We start from the raw sequence: 23,040 nt of genomic DNA on the forward strand, positions 1-23,040 counted from the left end.
CCCCCCGACCAGCCACTGGTGAGTGTACAGCGTGATAGCCCCCCCCGACCAGCCACTGGTGAGTGTACAGTGTGATAACCCCTCCCCCCGACCGACCACTGGTGAGTGTACAGCATGATAGCCCCTCCCCCTGACCAGCACTGGTGAGTGTACAGCATGATAGCCCCTCCCCCACTGGCCACTGGTGAGTGTACGGCGTGATAGCCCCTCCCCCGGCCAGCCACTGGTGAGTGTACGGCGTGATAGCCCTTCCCCACCGACCAGCCACTGGTGAGTGTACAGCGTGATAGCCCCCCCCCCGACTGGCCACTGGTGAGTGTACAGCGTGATAGCCCCTCCCCCACTGGCCACTGGTGAGTGTACAGCGTGATAGCCCCTCCCCCGGCCAGCCACTGGTGAGTGTACAGCGTGATAGCCCCTCCCCCGGCCAGCCACTGGTGAGTGTACAGCGTGATAGCCCAACTATCACCCCACTTCACTAAAATCTCATTCCACCCCCACTATACTCACCTCTGTTAAATATAGGGGGAGGAAACCTTGTGATTGGATAATAGATTGTATATCTGGAGATAATGTATCTTTGCTCCTCCCCCAGGCTGAGGCCGCTGGACTTGGAGTTTATGAAGCGGCTGAGCTGTATAGTGAACGTTGTTCCCGTCATTGCTAAAGCCGACACACTGACGCTGGAGGAGAGAGAAGAGTTCAAAAACAGGGTACGCTGCTTCATCTGTGTGTGTGTGTGTGTGCATGCGTGCGTGTGTGTGTGTGTGTGTGTGTGCACAGTGTGTGTGTGTGTGTGTGTACAGTGTGTGTGTGTGTGTGTGTGTACAGTGTGTGTGTACAGTGTGTGTGTGTGTGTACAGTGTGTGTGTGTGTGTGTGTGTACAGTGTGTGTGTGTACAGTGTGTGTGTGTGTACAGTGTGTGTGTGTGTACAGTGTGTGTGTGTGTGTGTGTGTGTACAGTGTGTGTGTGTACAGTGTGTGTGTTTATATCTGATATACTTAAAAAAGTCAGTGAGGAGGACAATAATTGGCCGAGGATGGTCTGTATTGTTTTCACTATTCCCCAAGTGCCCGGTTGTCGTCCCTCCACCACCCACAGCAACTCACCCCGAGGGGTCGTTTTTTTCTCCTAGAAACTGCAATGTCATAGCTAGCTTGCTTTGTAAACACATGTGAGCACAGCAGAGATCGTATTTCAGCAGCTTCTGCAGAGGGATGAGGACTATTTCCCTTCTCAGCCTCGTGTCACACTGAACTGCCCTCAGTCAATGAGTGAGGAGCAGGAATGAAGGAGGAGAGATAACAAGCTTCCCTCTCCCCGGCAATGTAGCAGAACAGAGCCAGGGCTGACTGAGATAAGATTCATCACTGCAGAAACATTTATGATTACGGTATATTGGAATGCTTGCAATGCAAGCAGAAAAGCATTTGGCAACTTTTGGCGGCAGATCCCAGCGTTCAGTCATTGTGATTTTGACCCCAGTAGGGGACACGGAATTGCCGATCCTGGACATGACGATTGACGAGACAACAAGATCTATTGTAGTGTTTTTTGCAAACGATAGGAAAAGTCTGTACCATCATTTAAGCAACCCCTTCCATTCATATGAATGGGAATGGTGGTTGATGCCTTTCAGCATCGCATTTGTCGCCCACTGGAAACGACGCGATAAACGCTGTGCAGAAGCTCGCTTGAACCAGCCCTTAAAATTATCATCTCCTAGCCTGTATAGTCTGGGGACATCCTTGCCAAGCCAGTGTCACTCTACACTGATATACAGGGCCGGATTTCTGGAAAGGCTGAAAAGGCCATGACCTTGGGCACCAAAAAAGCAGAAGGGCGGCAGGACTTGGGGTGAGATAAAAGGGCACATGTCAAAATAAATAATCTCTCCTGCTCCAAAGCCACCCTGCTTTGCTGCACACATAGCCTGAATTCCAGAGCTCCATGCATCTTCCTTACTTCCTGGTGTGCGATGAGTTAGTGATATCTCCTGTGCTGCACACACAGCCTGAATTCCAGAGCTCCGTGCATCTTCCTTACTTCCTGGTGTGTGATGAGACATTGCTATCTCCAGGAACATACAAGCTTCAGAGCTCTGTGCATCTTCCTTACTTCCTGGTGTGTGATGAGACAGTGCTATCTCCTGGAACATACAAGCTTCAGAGCTCCGTGCATCTTCCTTACTTCCTGGTGTGTGATGAGTTAGTGCTATCTCCTGTGCTGCACACACAGCCTGAATTCCAGAGCTCCATGCATCTTCCTTACTTCCTGGTGTGCGATGAGACAGTGCTATCTCCAGGAACATACAAGCTTCAGAGCTCCGTGCATCTTCCTTACTTCCTGGTGTAAGATGAGGCAGTGCTATCTCCAGGAACATACAAGCTTCAGAGCTCCATGCATCTTCCTTACTTCCTGGTGTGTGATGAGGCAGTGCTATCTCCAGGAACATACAAGCTTCAGAGTTTCGTGCATCTTCCTTACCCCCTGGTGTGCGATTAGACAGTGCTATCTCCAGGAACATACAAGCTTCAGAGCTCTATGCATCTTCCTTACTTCCTGGTGTGCGATGAGACAGTGCTATCTGCTGAACATACAAGCTTCAGAGCTCCGTGCATCTTCCTTACTTCCTGGTGTGCGATGAGACAGTGCTATCTCCAGGAACATACAAGGTTCAGATCTTAATGCATCTTCCTTACTTCCTGGTGTGTGATGAGGCAGTGCTATCTCCAGGAACATAAAAGCTTCAGAGCTCCGTGCATCTTCCTTACTTCCTGGTGTGCGATGAGACAGTGTTATCTCCAGAAACATACAAGCTCAGAGCTCCATGCATCTTCCTTACTTCCAGGTGTGCGATGAGACAGTGCTATCTCCACGAGCATATAAGGTTCAGAGCTCCATGCATCTTCCTTACTTCCTGGTGTGTGATGAGACAGTGCTATCTCCAGGAACATACAAGGTTCAGAGCTCCATGCATCTTCCTTACTTCCTGGTTTGCGATGAGACAGTGCAATCTGCTGAACATACAAGCTTCAGAGCTCCGTGCATCTTCCTTACTTCCTGGTGTGCGATGAGACAGTGCTATCTCCAGGAACATACAAGCTTCAGGGCTCCATGCATCTTCCTTACTTCCTGGTGTGCGATGAGACAGTGCTATCTCCAGGAACATACAAGCTTCAGAGCTCCGTGCATCTTCCTTACCTCCTGGTGTGCGATGAGGCAATGCTATCTACAGGAACATACAAGCTTCAGAGCTCCATGCATCTTCCTTACTTCCTGGTGTGAGATGAGGCAGTGCTGTCTCCAGGAACATACAAGCTTCAGAGCTCCATGCATCTTCCTTACTTCCTGGTTGAGACAGTGCTATCTCCAGGAACATACAAGCTTCAGAGCTCCGTGCATCTTCCTTACTTCCTGGTGTGTGATGAGACAGTGCTATCTCCAGGAACATACAAGCTTCAACTCCTTGCTGGCTCAGGTAGCAGTAGTGCAATAGGTTATCTGTACTGTGTTAGCCAACAGTAAAAAAACAAAACAAAGAGAAAAAAAGAATCAATCATCAGTAAAATAAATGTTGGTTTTTGATAGCTGAGCAACAGGTCTCTGATTCTCTGATTACAGGAGAGCTTAGAGGGAGATGAACGCTGCTCTGCTACTACCTGGTACACACCATGCAATTTCCCATGAAATAGACTGGCCAAATTGATTATTTATGACAGGTCCAATCTGATTTCTGATTGTTTTTATGATCGACTTTGAATAGAAGTGATTGTAAAATCGAATCGACCCATCTATGTGATGAGAAATTGCATGGTGCGTACCAGGCATTAGGGACTCACTAGTCAGACAGGTAAAACAATCATTCATCATTTTCAGAGAGAAAACATTCTCACATATGCACGAGTCACTAAAACAGGCATTTCCTCCTGCAAACCCATAGCTCACAACTGTCCCTCTTTTGGAGCCCTGTCCCTCTGTCCCTCTGTCCTCCTCATTTGTCCCTCTTTCAGGACTTTGTCCATCTTTCTATGTAAATATATATTTTTCTCTATTAAAAAATGTGTTTGATTGACTCTAAACTTTATTCCCATCCTTTAAATTGATATATTACTAATTGTAAAATGTTTATATGAAGGAAAATGAACCAGGATAGAAAGGACCAGTGTGGTTTGAATTACAAAACAACATATTTTTCTATGAAATCTTTAGGGTATGCGTGTCTAGGGGTGTGACGGGGCCTGATCAGGGTTGTGGCAGGGGCGTGGCTTAAGTGTCCCTCTTATCTCAAAAAGTTGGGAGGTATGGCAAACCACTGATCACTAGCCAGGGTGTTGGACAGAATGATATTGTGTTGTTGGCAGTGGGCCTTGGGGCTCTAGAAAGTATAAATCCCGCCCTGCTGATATAAAATATAAAATGAGCATCATGTGATCAGAGGAGATAGCCAATAAGTGGGGAAGATGACCTCACAGGCCTAGCCGGGGGTATCTGCCCTTATCGCCTATGCCGTGACTAAGCTGTGGGCTGCACAGATATTTCTCAGACAGTTTGACGATTGGTGGGTCGATGTGACGTTCCCATAATGCTTTGCTGTGTGACTTACAGATAAGGAAAGACCTGCAGACGCACGGCATCAGCGTATACCCGCAACCCGAGCTGGACGAGGACTCGACTGAAGCGATGCTCAACGACAAGATCCGGGTGAGACGGCTACCGCCAGCCATATCATAGCACAGTGTGCCAAGTCCGGGGCGGGCGACCATATTAAAGGGGAACCTGAATATAGAGGTCACCATGTCTGTTCCCTTCTCCTCGCCCATCATGTGACTTCAGTCACACCGGGAACTAGCATGCAGAATCACCTGACCAGCATGCCAGTTCCGGGGCAGTGACTCAGTAGACAAAGAAGGGAATCAGCACACTATATGCTGAAATTTAAGATGCTAAATGGATATGAACAGTATACAGAGAAAAAAAGGCTAAATATACATCTCAAAGTCTGCTTTCTGGTAGCAATGAGCAGAAATTATGCCTATGCCGTGATTGTAATGGGAAATCGTAATTAATTTTGTATGTTATTGTAATCGTGTGTAATTTTGTGCTGAATTCAGTGTTTAAAGAGACTCTGAAGTCTCCAAAAAATGAGGTTTTTACCTTAAAAGTTTCTAGTCTTTCTTACATCGCCGCATCCCCGCAGCTGAAAACACCCTAAATCACCCTAAACTCGCACCGCAAAATCCACCACTTTCTTGGTCGTCGACATGCGTCAATCAGCGGGGATCGTTGCCTCTCCCCCGCCCCTCCCCCGCCCCTCTCAGTGAAGGAAGACTGAGAAGGGCGGGGGAGAGGCGGCGATCTGTGCTGATTGACGCATGTCGACGACCAAGAAAGTGGTGGATTTTGTGGCGGGGATGCAGCGTTTTAAGAGGGGCAATAATGTTAATGAGGTTTTTAAAATAAATACCTCATTTTTTGGAGACTTCAGAGTCTCTTTAATACCAAAGACCCCATACCTGCTATTGCAACCAAAATTACTAAGGAGTATAGTGGGTACAAGTCAAAAAATAATTTTTCAAAAAGACCGTGTGGTTTTTGATAAAATTGATTTTAAAAATGCAAAGAAAAATGTTTTTTTAAACTGTTATTTTTCTGAGTTTAAAAACCATGTTTCTTTGCATTTTAACCACTTTGTCCTCCTTGACGTAGTTCTACGTCAAGGAGGACATGTGCGCTCCCGCACGCTTCCGCCGCCGATCGCGCGCGTGCTCCCGGACGTGGATTGTTAGCCCAGGAATCAATGAATTGGGCCATGGTGCCCGATCACTGATTCCTCTCCCCCGCTGAAAAAGCAACAGCTTCTTCTTGGAAGCTTCACTTTTTCTGACTCCTTTGTCCCTCTAAGCCAGCCTTTCTCAACCTTTCTACCCTGGAGGAACCCTGCAAATAGCTTTTGGATCTCAAGGAACCCCTGCAAACTATTTTTTGATCTCGAGGAACCCCCGCATTTATTTTGCAGGAGGCATGGTCTTTAAAAGTATGTGTGGCTGTTTATTTCACTACCCCTATTACACTGCCACTCATTATACTGCCTCCTGAGCCCCCAATTTAGTGCTTCTTGTTACAGTACCACCTATTATAGTGTGCTCTATTATACTTCCCCCACGATGGGGGAAAATGCCTAGGAACCCCTGCAGAGTACTCAAGGAACCCTGGTTGAGAAAGCCTGGTCTAAGCATACATTGTACGCTTAGACAGGGGCGTAGCAATAGGGGGTGCAGAGGTAGCGACCGCATCGGGGCCCTTGGGCCAGAGGGGCCCTGAAGGGCCCTCCCTCAAATACAGTATTAGCTCTCTATTGGTCATGTGCTCATAATAATCACTTCTATAGATACTGTGAATAGTGGTAATCATTAACAAACTGTTCCCCATCCCCTTCTTGTACCTCTGACACTGTAGTTGCCATTGGCAGGTTTTGGTGCGCAGTAGCAATTGTTATGTATAGAGTGCTTGGGGGGCCCCATTCTAAAACTTGCATCGGGGCCCACAGCTCCTTAGCTACGCCACTGCGCTTAGAGCAGGGGTCCCCAAACTTTTTGGGTCGAGGGCCGGGTCAACATACTTCAGACTGCTGGGGGGCCCGGAGTATAATCAAAATGATGTCTTTGCTGGCCAGACAGTGAAGCATACCCAGGTGACAACCTGAAGTCCAATTGGACGGCAGTGTCACCTGATGTGGAATGTGATTGGAAACCAGCGAAATTACTGCTTTCTGGCTTCCACGTGGATGGGTGGTGCCAGCACTGCTATTCTATATGTGGACCAACAATATTTAAAGATGTAGCTGTCCTCATCTATAAGTAATACATTTTGTGTGTGGGGGGCCGGTAAAAAAGCCTCAGGGGGCCACATTCGGCCCGCGGGCCTTAGTTTGAGGACCACTGGCTTAGAGTGACGTCATGTAAACAAACTCAAGGTTGCCATCTTGTGCCAAAAAGTAAAACTACATCTAAAAGTAAAAAAAATTTAAAATACACATATATTTCCCCAAATCAAATACTATTTACATCCCACCCTCCCAAAAACACCCACATAAAATGTTTAAAAAAAAACAAAAACATTACAATAAAGAAAAAAAACACATAAATATTTACCTAAGTGTCTAAACTTTTTAAATATCTATGTAAAGATGAAATATTTATATATTTTTTTTTTATAAGCTTGTAAATAGTGATGGATGCAAAACGGAAAAAATGCTCTTTTATTTCCAAATAAAATATTGTCGCCATACATTGTGATAGGGACATAATTTTAACGGTGTAATAACCGGGACATATGGGCAAATACAATACGTGCGTTTTAATTATGGAGGCATGTATTATTTTAAAACTATATAGGCCGAAAACTGAGAAATAATGATTTTTTTCAGTTTTTTTTTCTTATTCTTACTGTTAAAATGCATTTGCAGTAAGGTAGCTCTTAGCAAAATGTACCACCCAAAGAAAGCTTAATTGGTGGCGGAAAAAACAAGATATAGATCAGTTCATTGTGATAAGTAGTGATAAAGTTATAGGCTAATGAATGGGAGGTGAACATTGCTCGGATGCATAAAGTGAAAACGACGAGGGCTTAAAGAGAGTCTGAAGCCAGATTAAAAATGGCTTTTTAGCTTATATTTACTATTCAGCAGGGGCATGTTTGCCGCTGTCCCCCCTGCAAAATCCACGACTTTCTTGGTCGTGGATTTTGCTGCCCCTGTGCGCTTCCGTGTGAGGCAGAGCTATGAGCTGCTGCCCCGCCTCTCAGCGTGTCTGTCTCCCCCGCCCCTCTCAGCGAAGGCAGACTGAGAGGGGCGGGGGAGAGGCGGAGATCCACTGCTGACAGACGCGTGTGAGGCAGGGCTGCAGCTCATAGCTCTGCCTCACACGGAAGCGCTCCCCGGAGGGGGGATTTGGGGAGTAAAGACCCCTCGTTCTGCCGCAGGATAGCGGCGTTTTAGCAGGGGCAAACATGCACCTGCTGAAAATAAGCTAAAAAGCCATTTTTAATCTGGCTTCAGACTCTCTTTAAGTGGTTAAACTCGATTTTCTCAAAAACTACAAAGTTCTTTTTGAATTTAACTCGTTTTTTTTTTTTTAACTTGTACACACTATTCTCCTTAACATATGTAGCAATTTTGGTGACAATAGCATGATAGCATGTCCGGGGGCTTTTCAATACACTGCCAAAGTCGGCACAAAATTTAAAGAACTCGAAAATTTAAAGAACTCGAAAATTCATGCAAAATTACGAATGGCTACACAAAATCAATTGAATTAATAATTTGTAATTACGTATAGGTGTAATTGCAAAAATGTATGTGAAATTTCATGTAAAAATAATATTACGATCATCAGTGCTCTCTGGATGCAGAGGGGGGGGGGGGGGGGGGATGACCATGCGACACACAAAGTAGGAAGAGCAAAAAGTGCCACACTACATTTTCCAGCATCCCTGCATTACAGTTGTAAACATGTGACCTATACATGAGGAGTAGTAGTGAGTGAGCAATTGCAAGACCCCAATCTACTAACAGGAAACTACTTTGGCTCTACAGATGCTAAATATAGCTGATAACAGATTTTTGAAATAGAAAACATAGTTTATGAAAGTATTATTATTTTTAATTTGAGAAACTATGAGAAAATATATTGCTGTTAATTTTTCAGTATTTTCGGTACAATCTCCCAAGTGATTGACTGTATGATCGATTGGATCAGGTACCATTCATGGTGCCGATCAGTGATGTACAATTGTTCAATCGATCATTCAAATTTTGTATCTATTTTATTACTATGATCGGATTGCCTATCATTTTTACCCTCCATTGGTGGGCCTGAATGATCGTTTCCGATTCATTGCAACAATTGGATCGGATGATTGATTGTTCAGGAGATTGTATGGTTAATGGGCACCTTTTTGTATATCTGTACAATCAAGATTGTATCATGGCATCATTTAATTTTCCTCTCTCTAATCTAGAAATGAATGAATGTTTCATTGTCTCTGAAGCCCTTAAGCCCCATCTACACGATACAATTTTTTGTGCGATTCAATCGGATCAAATTCGATTGATCGATTAAATTCGACATGTCCGATCAGGATTTGATTCGATTGGTAGTGTGATCGATTTGTCATTGTTTTGCAATGACATTCGACCACACTATCGAATCGAATCCTAATTGGACATATCGGATGTAATCGATGAATCGAATTTGATCCGATCGAATCACGCAAAATATTGTATCGTGTAGATGGGGCTTAACTCCTGATATACGATAAAACTTCGTGTGTGCGTGTAAGAGCGCGTCTCATGCGATCTCCCCCCTTCCTCGCAGGAGAAGATCCCGTTCGCCGTGGTCGGTACCGATGAGGAGCACCAAGTGAACGGCAGGAGGATCCTGGGCCGGAAGACCAAGTGGGGGATCATCGAAGGTGAGACGCCTGGAGGGCTTTCTTCAGCAGAACTCCCCAGTCATACCTCAGTTCTGGAGAGAATTCCCCCCCCCCCCCTCCCGGGGGGACTGCTGGACTATGTGGTGCATGTGTGTACAGAGCGAGCTTCTCCTGACACCTGTGAATTAATATCTGGGGATATAGCGGTGGGGCGGTCTGTGGAGGGAGATGGGGGTCTGTTCTCCATCACTGGGAGACGGGCGGAGGAGGGGGGGGATGGAGAAAGGTGATGACAGACGGCTCCCAGCTGTGTGGTGTGGTCAGGCTGTGCTGGAGAGCGATATCTCCTGTGCTGGAGACACTCATTACTGAGACTAACCTAATCCCACCAACATCTCATACTTCTCCATCCAACATCACCTGTCAGGAGTCATGTGACTACTTAGCAGGGGAAGGGGGGCAATCACACCTCATTCATCTCATACCTCTCCATCCAACATCACCTGTCAGGAGTCATGTGACCACGCAGCAGGGAGACCGGTCAGGAGAGTCATGTGACCACGCAGCGGGAAAGGGGGGGTCACACCTCATTCATCTCATACCTTTCCATCTAACATCACCGGTCAGGAGAGTCATGTGACCACGCAGCGGGAAAGGGGGGGTCACACCTCATTCATCTCATACCTTTCCATCTAACATCACCTGTCAGGAGAGTCATGTGACCACGCAGCAGGAAGGGGGAGGGGGGTCACACCTCATTCATCTCATACCTTTCCATCTAACATCACTGGTCAGGAGAGTCATGTGACCACGCAGCGGGGAGACTGGTCAGACCAGATTCCTCTCCTGTAAGTGTTTTTCCTCTGACAGTTGCTGCGTAATTTGAACTTTTTCTGTTATATTTAAAGTGGCATTTCACCTTTATTAGACAACTAGGCCTGGAACCCACTAGGAAACTCCGCAGCGCTGTGTGCAGCCATTCCTGGGGCGATTGCGCTCGCAATTCCGGGCGCTTAGAAGCTTTCTACAGTAAACTGAACAGCGCTTCCAATTAGCGATTCACTTTTTTCAAAAAAATAAACGTTATTATACTTACTAGGTGTCCGACTGCCGTCCGTAGCCCCGCCCCTAAATGAAGGGGTCATAGGTGCTTCTCTAGGACCAATCAGAGAAGTGCCTGTGACCTCTTCCTTTAGGGGGAAGGGCTACGGACAGAAAACAGAAATACGGACACGCAGCAAGCATAAATATCGTTATTGAAATATTAAATCGCTGGCCCACCAAATCGTCACAAAATTGATTTTGCAGCACTACTATTGAGCTCAAAACGCTGCATGTCCTGAGATTGCGATTACCCCCAATCGCAAACGCGGGTTCCTCACCACTCACTTTCATTCATTTCATTTCATTTCATTCACAATCATATTTTCAGTGAGTTCCATTCGTCTGCGTTTTTCACGCGAGATATTACGCTGTAGTTAATGATAGTGAGCGAGAAATCGCATGCGGTGTGCAAAACTGCTGCGAGACGCAAGGTTTTTATTGTGGAAACACAGTTTTGAAATCTTTAAACAGAAAGGCTTTGCACAGCAGAGCCATCAGAGTTCGCACACTGCAAGGCTAGTGTGCGATTCGCCTGTAATGTAATTAATAGGAAAACGCATGCGTTTTCGTTATGAGAATTTTTCATGCGAATTCGTGTAAGTTTTCATTTAAAATCAATGTAAAAGCACACAGGCACTGTCATGATTAAATTCGCATACTTACAAGCAGATGCAAATTTTAACGCATTTTCGCGTTTAAATTTGCATACAAACGCATACGAATTCGCATCCGCATGCGACGGAATCGCACCGCACTAGTGGAAACGGGCCCTGACCCTCTACAAACTTCCATTGTATTCACATTCACACAAATTGCATGCAATTTTTGCTAAGTATGAAACGGGGAGGGGGGGAGGTGTTTGGTGTTTGCCGTGTCTTTTGCCGGGAGGGAGGCGGGACTGCTTTTCCATTTTTGATTTTGATTGTTCAGTTGCCTCACATACTCAGCGGCGCCCCCACAAGAGATGACTGAGAAATATCTAATATGCTATTTCTGTTTCTGCGGACTGGAGTCTGCTCAATGCAGACAGATCAGACGCATTCGAGAAATCGTTGTACGTCGGTAATTAATTCTAACAACCATCCGCATTACACAAATTACAGGCTGAGCACAAGCTGTAATCAGCAGCGATAATACGACCTCCCGTCGTGTATCTCGCCGACGCGCTCATCCAATCACAGCGACTTCTGTACGGTGACTGCGAAGGGAGATATATCCCCCCAATTCCCAACATCTGCCATCCAGCAGTGACAGAAATGTCATTTTCTTATAAAATTGCCACATATACGCAGATCACCACTCTAATAGGGAACGTTTCCACAAGTGACGAGTTTGGCAAAATTATCAGCGTTATCCCGCAGGTGACACGGGCGGGGAAATGCTACTTTATTTTTTACGTTTTCAGTTACGCTTATGCTGCGATTGGGAACCATCAATATTGAATGTATAGGGAATCTCTGGGGATGATTTATCAACGCATTACCGACAGTTTTTTCTTCTTAATCTGTTCTAACCAGCGGGAGGAACAGTTCTGCATGATAATAAGAACATTCTTAAATCCTAGGTAAAAGTGGCAATTTAGCATGAATTTCTAGAGCTGCACTACAGTTAAGAAAAGTGCAAATCCATTCCTAAACTGGCGCAGATTAAGAAGTGCTTGATAGCAGTTCTACAGATGTAGGAAATGCAGGCTAGACATGATTACAGATAGTGCAGGCTAGACATGATTTGTGAAGTGCTCCTCCCACCTGCTGAATTCCTCCTCAGAGCCTGCTGCTATCAATACAGCCGGTGTGTTGGTTACCTCAGCAACAGCAATTCCTCTCACACACTGCACTGTCTGAGAGACCTTCCTAGCTCCTTCTATTTTACAACAGCTTTAGAAGGAATCTGCACTATCTTATGCTGGGTACACACTTTGCGATTTCCCGCTCGATCCGCGGGATCGATTGGATTGATTCGATTATTTCCAACATGTTCGATCGTGTTTCAATGGATACAGCCGTTGATTTTGCATATTAAGTATCCATCGAAACCCGATCGAACATGTTGGAAATATTCGAATCAATCCAATCGATCCCGCGGATCGAGCGGGAAATCGCAAAGTGTGTACCCAGCATAATAATTTCTTAAGATGCCTGAGACAGTCCTGCACGGATTTCTAAAAACCTACCAATATTTTGTCTCAGACACGATTGATAAATCTGGCCCTCTGTACTCAATGTCTACATCTGAGATAGTCTGGAACAGTTTCTAATTTTTGGAACTGCTACACCTATGTGTCTATATACCAACAAGACACACACACACACACACACACACACACACTACATATATACACACACACTGCACATACACACAAACACTGCACATACACACACACACCACATACACACACACACACACTGCGCACACACACTGTGCACACACTGTATACACACACTGAAAACACACACACACACACACACACACACTGTACACACACACACACTGTACACACACACACTGCACATACACTGCACATACACACACACACACACAAACACTGCACATACACACACACTGTACACACACACACATACACACACACACATACACACGTACGCACTGCGCATACACGCGCAAAAACACACACACTGCGCGCGCACACACACACTGCACATACATACACACACCGTACACATACACACACATACCCGCGCACAAACACACACACTGCACACACACTACACATATGCGCACACACACACACTGTACACACACACACACACACACACACACACACACACTGCACATACACACACTGTACACACACACACACACACACACTGTACACACACACACACACACACACTGCACATACACACACTGTGCACACACACACACACACACACACTGCACATACACCCCCCCACACACACACACACTGCATATACACACACTGCATATACACACACTCACTCACACACACACACACTGCACATACACACACTGCACATACTGTACACACGCACACACACACTGCGCACACACACACTGCGCACACACACACACACACACACATACACACACACACACACACACACACTGCGCATACATACACACACAATGCACATACACACACACACACACACACACTGCACATACACACACACACTGCATATACACACACTGTACACACACACACTGCACATACACACACACACTGCACATACACCCCCCCCCCCCCCCACACACACACACACACTGCACATACACACACACACTGCACATACACCCCCCCCCCCCACACACACACACACACACACACTGCACATACACACACTGCACATACTGTACACACACACACACACTGCACACACACACTGCGCATACATACACACACACTGCACACACACACACACTGCGCATACATACACACACACACACACACTCACACACACACGCTGCACATACACCCCCACACACACACTGCACATACACACACTCACACACACTGCACATACTGTACACACACACACACACACACTGCACACATACTGCACATACATACACACACACTGCACACATACACTGCGCATACATACACACACACACACACACACACACACACACACTGCGCATACATACACACACACTGCGCATACATACACACACACTGCACATACACCCCCCCCCACACACACACACACAGCACATACACACACAGCACATACACACACACACACACTACACACACACACACTGCACATACTGTACACACACACACACACACACACACACACACACACACACACACTGTACACACACATACACACACACACACACTATACACACAAACACAAACACTATACACACTTCACATACACACACTGTACACACAAACACTGCACACACACACACTGCACATACTGTACACACACACACACTGCACACACACACACTGCGCATACATACACACACACTGCACACACACACACTGCACATACACCCCCCCCCCCCCCCACACACACACACACTGCGCATACACACACACACACACTATACACACTGCACATGCACACACTGTACACACAAACACTGCACATACACACACTGCACATACTGTACACACACACACACACACTGCGCATACATACACACACACTGCACACACACACTGCACATACACCCCCCCCCCCCCTTCCCCACACACACACACACATTTCACATACACACACACACACACACGCTGTACACACGCACACACACATAATTTTCTTTGACACAAACAAAAAAAGTTTTTCCTGGCTTTTTCAGGCAAATCCATGGGGGGTAGGGTGGTCTCTGTGCAACTTTGTGGCATGCAAAACAGGAGTTTTCAGCAGGGAATGTTGTTAGGATAATTTTGTAATTCTGTATATACAGTTACTCTTTCATAATTTAATGTAATTAGTTATTTGCTATTTAATATTTTTTTACACAATATAATATGAATATTTGTAACTACACATACACCCAAGAGGCAATTCTTTTCCAGTTCATTGCATACATTATACATGTTCCTGCCGTCCAGATCGCACTGCCCTTGTCACTTATTTTCACCACCTGTGCTCTGCGCTGAAGCCATTGGCTGGCCGCAAGCATCCCGTCTGCCGGTTTTGGTTGGGCGCGCTGTACGATGGGTGTGGTTAATATGTAATTGGTGAATTGAAGTTATGCTTTCTCCAAATCTTTGCTGTTTATGCAGCTGAACCAAATTATTTTATTTGCCACAAACACTGAAACCTCTTCTATGCCTAACAAGATATATTTTTCCTTTTCCATCTTGCAGTGGAGAACTCGTCGCACTGTGAATTCGCCGATCTGCGAGATCTGCTCATCAGGTGAGATATTCTGTCGGCTGTGAAGCTGTGTGTGTAATGGGGGGTGTGCTGCCCCCTGCAGGCACATATGGAACACTGCACCTTGAAAAGAATTTGATATTAGTCAGGGCCGGATTTTCCATAAGGCACTGTTGGCGTGTGCCTACTAGTGTTGGGCGAACAGTTTTTCGCCACTGTTCGGGTTCTGCAGAACATCACCCTGTTCGGGTGCTGTTCGAGTTCGACCGAACACCTAATGGTGTTCGGGCTTTTAGTTCGGGTTCGCCCGAACTACTCAATGCCCGCCGAACAGGGCCCTGTTCGCCCGAATACGGCCCCCCTATGGGGTCGCAGGCATAAGGGGGGAGCATGCCCCGATCGCGGGGGGGGGGGGGGGGGGTCGGAAATTCCCCCCACCCCCTCCGCTAGCGCTCCCCCCTCTGCCCGCTTCCCCATAAAAAAAGTTTGCGGAAAGTTAATAGTACCTGGTGGCTGGCTGGCTGGCAGTGGTGAGATGAGTGAGGAGGAGTCCGACTAGGAGACGCGTTGAGGCCGGGCAGCGGGCGGTTCAGCGGTAGTACCCTTGTGGTACTTCCGCCCTTTCTCTGACCTCACGTCCTCTACGTGACGACGCATACGAGGGTACGCGTCACGCGTACCCTCGTATGCAGAGGACGTGAGGTCAGAGAAAGGGCGGAAGTACCACAAGGGTACTACCGCTGAACCGCCCGCTGCCCGGCCTCAACGCGTCTCCTAGTCGGACTCCTCCTCACTCATCTCACCACTGCCAGCCAGCCAGCCAGCCACCAGGTACTATTAACTTTCCGCAAACTTTTTTTATGGGGAAGCGGGCAGAGGGGGGAGCGCTAGCGGAAGGGGTGGGGGGAATTTCTAACCCCCCCTCCGCGATCGGGGCATGCTCCCCCCTTATGCCTGCGACCCCATAGGGCCCCCAAAAGCGGCATGTTCGGGGGTCCCCATTGACTTGCATTGAGTTCGGGGTTCGGGCCGAACATGCCGAACATCTGGCCCATGTTCGGCAGAACGGACCCGAACATCCAGGTGTTCGCCCAACACTAGTGCCTACAGGCGGCTTATGTGGGAGAGGCGGCCCCTCCTCCTCGTATCACTGACCTCAGGAGCTTACAGTGTAATCCCTGACTCATCTCACTGACCCCAGGAGTTTACAGTGTAATCCCTGTCTCTTATAACTGACCTCAGGCAATTACACCCTAATCCTTGTTTTATGTCACTAAAGCAGGCCATACACTCGTTAGATTAGGAGCAGATAGATCATCAGATAGATTTCTGATCTATCTGATGTGTTTAGGAACATTTTTTTACTAGAAACAGATTTCCAATAGATTTCAGTATGAAATCTATTGAAAATCGATCTGATGGCATTTTTTTGCTATCAGATTTCCATTATGACCAATGCAAAATGATAAGCAATCTCAACACATCGACCTAGATTTTCCAGCATGTCAGATCAATTGAAATTGATCGGTCAATCGATTGGTGATCGATCGGCCGCTAATCGGCTCAGTGTATGGGCCCCTTAAGGATGATATGAGACATTGATTAGAGTGTAAGATTCTAAGGACAATTAGTGACATAAGGCAAGGATTAGAATTCAGAATATTTTACTTGGGGGTGTGGCCTGTTTTCAGGGGTGGAGTTTAGGGGACAGAGATGCGTGTGCCTACAGACCTTTTAGTTGTATATCCAGCCCTGATATTAGTAGTATGCAGTTACGTAGGACTGGGCCAACAACGCAGAGCCCCACCCCTTGTAATGGCCACGCCCCTGCCACAACTCAGAAAAGAGAGGGGCGAGGAGCTGCAATGGGCACACCCACCCAGTGGCTGCAATAATAACACAGACAGCACCCTCTAGAATCAGACGAGCCCTAGTTTAAAGGACAGCTGAATTGAGAGGTATATGGAGGCTGCCATATTTATTTCCTGTTACACAATACCAGTTGCCTGGCTCTCCTGCTGATCTATTTGGCTGCAGTAGTGTCTGAAACACACTAGAAACAAGCATGCAGCTAATTCAGTCACCTGATCTGCTGCATGCTTGTTCAGGGGCTATGGCTAAACGTATTCGAGGCAGAGGATCAGCAGGGTAGCAAGGCAACTTTTATTGTGTAAAAGTAAATAAACATGGCAGCCTCCATATCCCTCGTATTACAGTTGTCCTTTAAAGATCTAGTCTGAAATGATCAGTGGAACTGGGGAATTTTGTGCCTATTTGGGGGGTTGTAGGACCTGTTTAGTAGGGATGGTTCCAGTGGAAAAAAAAATGTGTCAACAGTTTTAAAGCACACCTGAGGTGAGAGTCATATGGAGGCTGCCGTAGTTATTTCCTGTTACACAATACCAGTTACCTGGCTGTCCTGCTGATCTCTGGCTGCAGTAGTGTCTGAATCACGCACCTGAAACAAGCCTGCAGCTAATCCAGTCACACTTCAGTCACCTGATCTGCTGCATGTTTGTTCAGGGGCTGTGGATAAACGTATTACAGGCAGAGGATCAGCAGGACAGCCAGGCAACTAATGTTGCCTAAAGAGGGACTTTAACCCAGGATTGAACTGAATTTGGATCAGTAGATGATACCCCCTTTCCCACAAGAAATCTTTACCTTTTTTTTCATAGAGATCATCGGGGTAGGGGGGGGGGGGGGTGGAGGGGTGCTTGGAGGACATGAACTGGTCAGGCTGGTTGGAGGACATGAACTGGTCAGGTTAGTTAGAGGACATGAACTGGTCAGGTTAGTTAGAGGACATGAACTGGTCAGGTTAGTTAGAGGACATGAACTGGTCAGGTTAGTTAGAGGACATGAACTGGTCAGGTTAGTTAGAGGACATGAACTGGTCAGGTTAGTTAGAGGACATGAACTGGTCAGGTTAGTTAGAGGACATGAACTGGTCGGGGTAGTTGGAGGACATGAACTGGTCAGGTTAGTTAGAGGACATGAACTGGTCAGGCTGGTTGGAGGACATGAACTGGTCAGGTTAGTTAGAGGACATGAACTGGTCAGGTTAGTTAGAGGACATGAACTGGTCAGGTTAGTTAGAGGACATGAACTGGTCAGGTTAGTTAGAGGACATGAACTGGTCGGGGTAGTTGGAGGACATGAACTGGTCAGGTTAGTTAGAGGACATGAACTGGTCAGGTTAGTTAGAGGACATGAACTGGTCAGGTTAGTTAGAGGACATGAACTGGTCAGGTTAGTTAGAGGACATAAACTAGTCAGGCTAGTTGTAGGGACATAAACTGGTCAGGATAATTGGAGAGACATTAACTGGTCAGGTTACTTGGAAGACATGAATTGGTCAGGCTGGTTGGAGGCAGGGCTGTGGAGGCGGTTCAAAAATCATACAGCGCCAACTCTGACTCCTCAGTTTATGAAACCTCTGACTCCAACTCCGACTCTAGGTACCCAAAATTGCTCCAACTCCAACTTCTTGACCCGACTCTTTAGTCTAATACTTAATAGGACTGTGGATTTGGTACAAAAATCATCCAACTCCGACTCCTCAGTTTATGAAACCACCGACTCCGACTCCAAGTACCCAAAAATGCTCTGACTCCGACTCCACAGCCCTGGTTGGTGGGACATGAACTGGGCAGGATAGTTGGAGGGACATGAACTGGTCAGGCTAGTTGGAGGACATGAACTGGTCAGGTTAGTTAAAGGACATGAACTGGTCGGGGTAGTTGGAGGGACATGAAATGATCAGGTTAGTTGGAGGACATGAACTGGTCAGGCTAGTTGGAGGACATGAACTGGTCAGGTTAGTTGGAGGACATGAACTGGTCAGGTTAGTTGGAGGACATGAACTGGTCAGGATAGTTTACTATACTAGACCTTTAATCTGTTTCTTGAGATATTTAACTTTGAGGTATTAAGTTATTGATAGAAACCATGTTATTTATCATTCACTCCATAGATCCAACCTGCAGGACCTGAAGGACATCACTCACAACATACACTATGAGACGTACCGCGTCAGCCGGCTGAACGAGAAAATGAACGGGGTCCCGGCACACATGAAAGATGTTTCAAGTCTATGAGGCATCGCTGATCCTGGAGACAACATGCCTCTACCATGGACTGAGCAAATCACTGCCGTTCTACTTCCACAGACTCTTCAGTGCTGATCTGTCCAACTCACGTATAAAATACGCCATCATCTCCTCGTCCGTCACAGAGACCGATCAAATCATTCACTCCCGCCAACTCATTCTCTACTTAGAAGATGCACCAAATACTTTCCTATCTGATGTAACAAACGACCAATCTTTGCCACTCTATATAAGAGACTCACAGACTTATCTGAGCTCGTCCGGTCAGTGCCTTCGCCTGAGACATGCATCAACTTATTGCATGATTGGCAGAACCAAAAACGTGTTGCATCGCTATCTAGAAAACCTGCTGAATCATTGGCTGTCCATCCATGAGACCCTCCAACTTTTTGTCCATTCAAGAAACCTGCCAAGCCACTGCCTAGTGAGCCAAAAGACTCATACATTTGAGAAATGGACCAACTAATTGTTTGGCTAGATGACTCTCCAACTTATTAGCTGCCTAAATTACCTTCTAACATTTATCTAAATGGCCTACTAAGTTATTGCTTAGCCATCATAGAAGCCCACCAATGCATTGGTCTCTCTACTTAGAAAATCTGCCAAGGCCTTGGCTAGGTTAAAGATCAATTAATGCTTTATCTGTCTAAGAAATGTGCCAAATTATCACCCCTCTATCCAAGAGACCCTCCATATTATTTCCTTTACATCTCATTGACCCTCCGATGCATTGCCTGTCCATCTCAGTGGTCCACTATCTCAACGCTGAACCATCTCACTGACCCACCAACCCATTGCTTGTCCATCTCAGTGGTCCACCAACCCATTGCCTGTCCATCTCAGTGGTCCACCAACCCATTGCCTGTCCATCTCAGTGGTCCACCATCTCACTGCCTCTCATTGACCTACCATCTCATTGCCTGTCCATTTCATTGACCCACCAACCCATTGCCTGTCCATCTCAGTGGTCCACCATCTCACTGCCTCTCATTGACCTACCATCTCATTGCCTGTCCATTTCATTGACCCACCAACCCATTGCCTGTCCATCTCAGTGGTCCACCATCTCAATGCCTCTCATTGACCCACCAACCCATTGCCTGTCCATTTCATTGCCCCACCAACCCATTGCCTGTCCATCTTATTGACCCACCATCTCGTTGCCTGTCCATCTCAGTGACCTGGAAATTAATAGTAATAATAAAAGTAATACTAATGTCCACTCAAACTAAAAGAACAAGGGATAGAATAGGCGCCTGACACTGCTGAGACTTTTATTTAAAATTGTGCAATCATCATTGACAAATGGAAAAGATAGAAGTGCACGACTCTGATGAATGTAGGGATGATGGGTGCAGGAAACTTCTTTGCTTGACGGCTGTTTCTCTTGCAAGAGCTTCTTCTGAGACAAGTTGTCAACCACTTACCACTTGGTCCAGAGCACCCTGCCTGTATGAATGGTGGACACAATCTTTGAGGACCTCAGTTTGGTAGTTTTCATACTTCCGGTAGTTTTCATACTTCTGCATCCCTCATCTAAGAGAGCCATGAAGTCAGTAATGATCCTCCTACAAGAATCACCAAACCGTTGCCTATCTAAGACAAAACAAGTCATCGTCCAGCCACTTGATGCTGGGCATTAGACAGTAGATGGATTTTGGATGTATAGAACTATCTGACAGATGTCTCAGGAGATCAGTATATGAACACACTGCTTAGAGCAGCCCCTTGTCCTGCGGATTTGTGAGGGGAGCAACTGCTGCCGGGGGAACAAGCTGTAACTGACCAAGAAAATCCAACTCAATGGATTGCTAATGTCTGAGCCAGAGGATGGATGGTAGAATCAGGAGACGATAGCTAATGTCTGTATGAAGCTTCAGCGGGGAGATCTCACGAGCTGACAAAACTCTCGCCATTAATCCCTGCAGTATATAGCGCTGAAATTAATGTGATGAGTTTTTCCCAACATAACTCGTTACTGCAGTTTACTATCAGTATAGGCTGAGGAGGACAGTTTACTATCAGTATAGGCTGGGGACTGTTTCTTATCTGTATAGGCTGGGGACAGTTTACTATCAGTATAGGCTGGGGACAGTTTACTATCAGTATAGAGTGGGGACAGTTTCCTACAGTTCCTGTCCCAGAGACTTACAGGGCCGCAATGTACACACCGGAGGTTTGCGGGACAGGAAATGATGGACAGTGATAATAACCTGACAGAGGCTCTAGGTTGTATTTATTTCTGTCTGCACCCGTGATGGAGTGATCTACCCCATTCACTGACAGGCAACCAGGGGCATTTTCCAAGCTACGGTCACAAATGGCATTAAAAACCCAGCTCAGTTAGGTCCAAAAATAGCATCCTAATCAACAACAAAAAGTAAAAAATATGTTAATGAAGTTGGGTTTTAATGCCACAATTAAAAAATTACCTTTTGGGAGTAGATATACCCACCTTGCCAGTTCAGCACCCTGGCTCCTCCCCTTTTTTCACTGGAGGTGTGGCAATGGTGAACTTCCTCCTACCGCTTCCTGGAAGATGGCTGCCACATCCCGCCCCTTTCATGGTAGATAATTCGGTTTCCAGCGTTACCTCTCCTATGGTGACTGGATGGGGCGGGCTGGGTGGAGCTTCTAACGGAGGAGACACTGACGTATTTCATGAATTTACCAGGAGTGACTCTAAAATCTACCAGAACTGGAATATCACTTTTTGGTGGGCTGAGCCTTTAACTAAAATGATTGCATTAATCAATATACCATAAGCAGGAGATAGACCTGTGACACCATCAATTTTAGCCTCAAATACAGGGGTCCGTGCTACATGGAGACCCTCCACCCAATGTGTGATCCTCAGACACCCCACTGACAACTTCCTGCAATAAGTCAGTCCAAAAAAGGACCAAGACCTTCGGCCAGGGCGCCCCCTTGAGGCCTTGCGTCTCGCCACATGGATTCCTGGTGCCCGCCCCCCTGAGGCTGCAAGGCATTGTGGGTCCAGTCCAGCACATGGTGAACTACATGAATTCCTTACCCCCTCCTCCAGTGGGAGGAGATTGCTTTATGGAGATGAGACTCTATAATGAACCAGAGAGATATTCATTTATATATAAAGTTATGTCACAGATTTTTTTTGTTTTTTTTTTTTCTTCAGATATTTTTTAACAATGTATTTACAAAAAGCAGCACCCTCTCCTCTCGTGTATCTGTTCCATGTATAGCTGTACTGGGTCCATATTGTATAACGGATACTTCTTCTCACGCTTTGTGGTCTGAGGTGAAACATAAATAAACACATTTCGGACCGCCACGCCTCTCCTGTCTCGTCTGTGTGTCTCCAGTGTGTGTGTCTGTGTGGCTCAAGGGGAATGTTTTGGGATGGCTGGGAGTGGACAGGCAGGAGGCAGTTGCTGAGGATCTACCTTAGTTGCTGAGGATCTACCTTACTGTCATATGACTAATTCAGCGTCAGCAGCAGTGGGGGGTCCGCAGAGCGGGCGACAGATATTAAATAATAAAGGGAACCAGATATGAACCTAGACGGGAAAATGAAAAAGATGTTCT

At 46.4% G+C, this 23,040-nt stretch overlaps 1 protein-coding gene across 6 annotated transcripts in view; it reads left to right on the top strand.

Moving 5' to 3' along the window:
- The window catches only part of LOC137524056 (neuronal-specific septin-3-like), a 246,507-nt gene extending 223,721 nt beyond the window's left edge, over positions 1 to 22,786 (top strand). For all 6 annotated transcript variants that reach the window (XM_068243489.1, XM_068243490.1, XM_068243493.1 and 3 more), the window contains 5 exons: positions 596 to 713; positions 4,611 to 4,706; positions 9,380 to 9,476; positions 15,355 to 15,406; positions 19,341 to 22,786. In XM_068243489.1, the coding sequence (XP_068099590.1) occupies positions 596 to 713; positions 4,611 to 4,706; positions 9,380 to 9,476; positions 15,355 to 15,406; positions 19,341 to 19,464 (487 nt within the window). In that variant the 3' untranslated portion in view covers positions 19,465 to 22,786. The remainder of the gene's footprint in view (positions 1 to 595; positions 714 to 4,610; positions 4,707 to 9,379; positions 9,477 to 15,354; positions 15,407 to 19,340) is intronic.
- The last annotated feature ends 254 nt before the right edge of the window (positions 22,787 to 23,040 follow it).

The sequence above is a fragment of the Hyperolius riggenbachi genome, chromosome 7 (assembly GCF_040937935.1).
Source record: "Hyperolius riggenbachi isolate aHypRig1 chromosome 7, aHypRig1.pri, whole genome shotgun sequence".
Lineage (NCBI taxonomy): Eukaryota > Metazoa > Chordata > Amphibia > Anura > Hyperoliidae > Hyperolius > Hyperolius riggenbachi.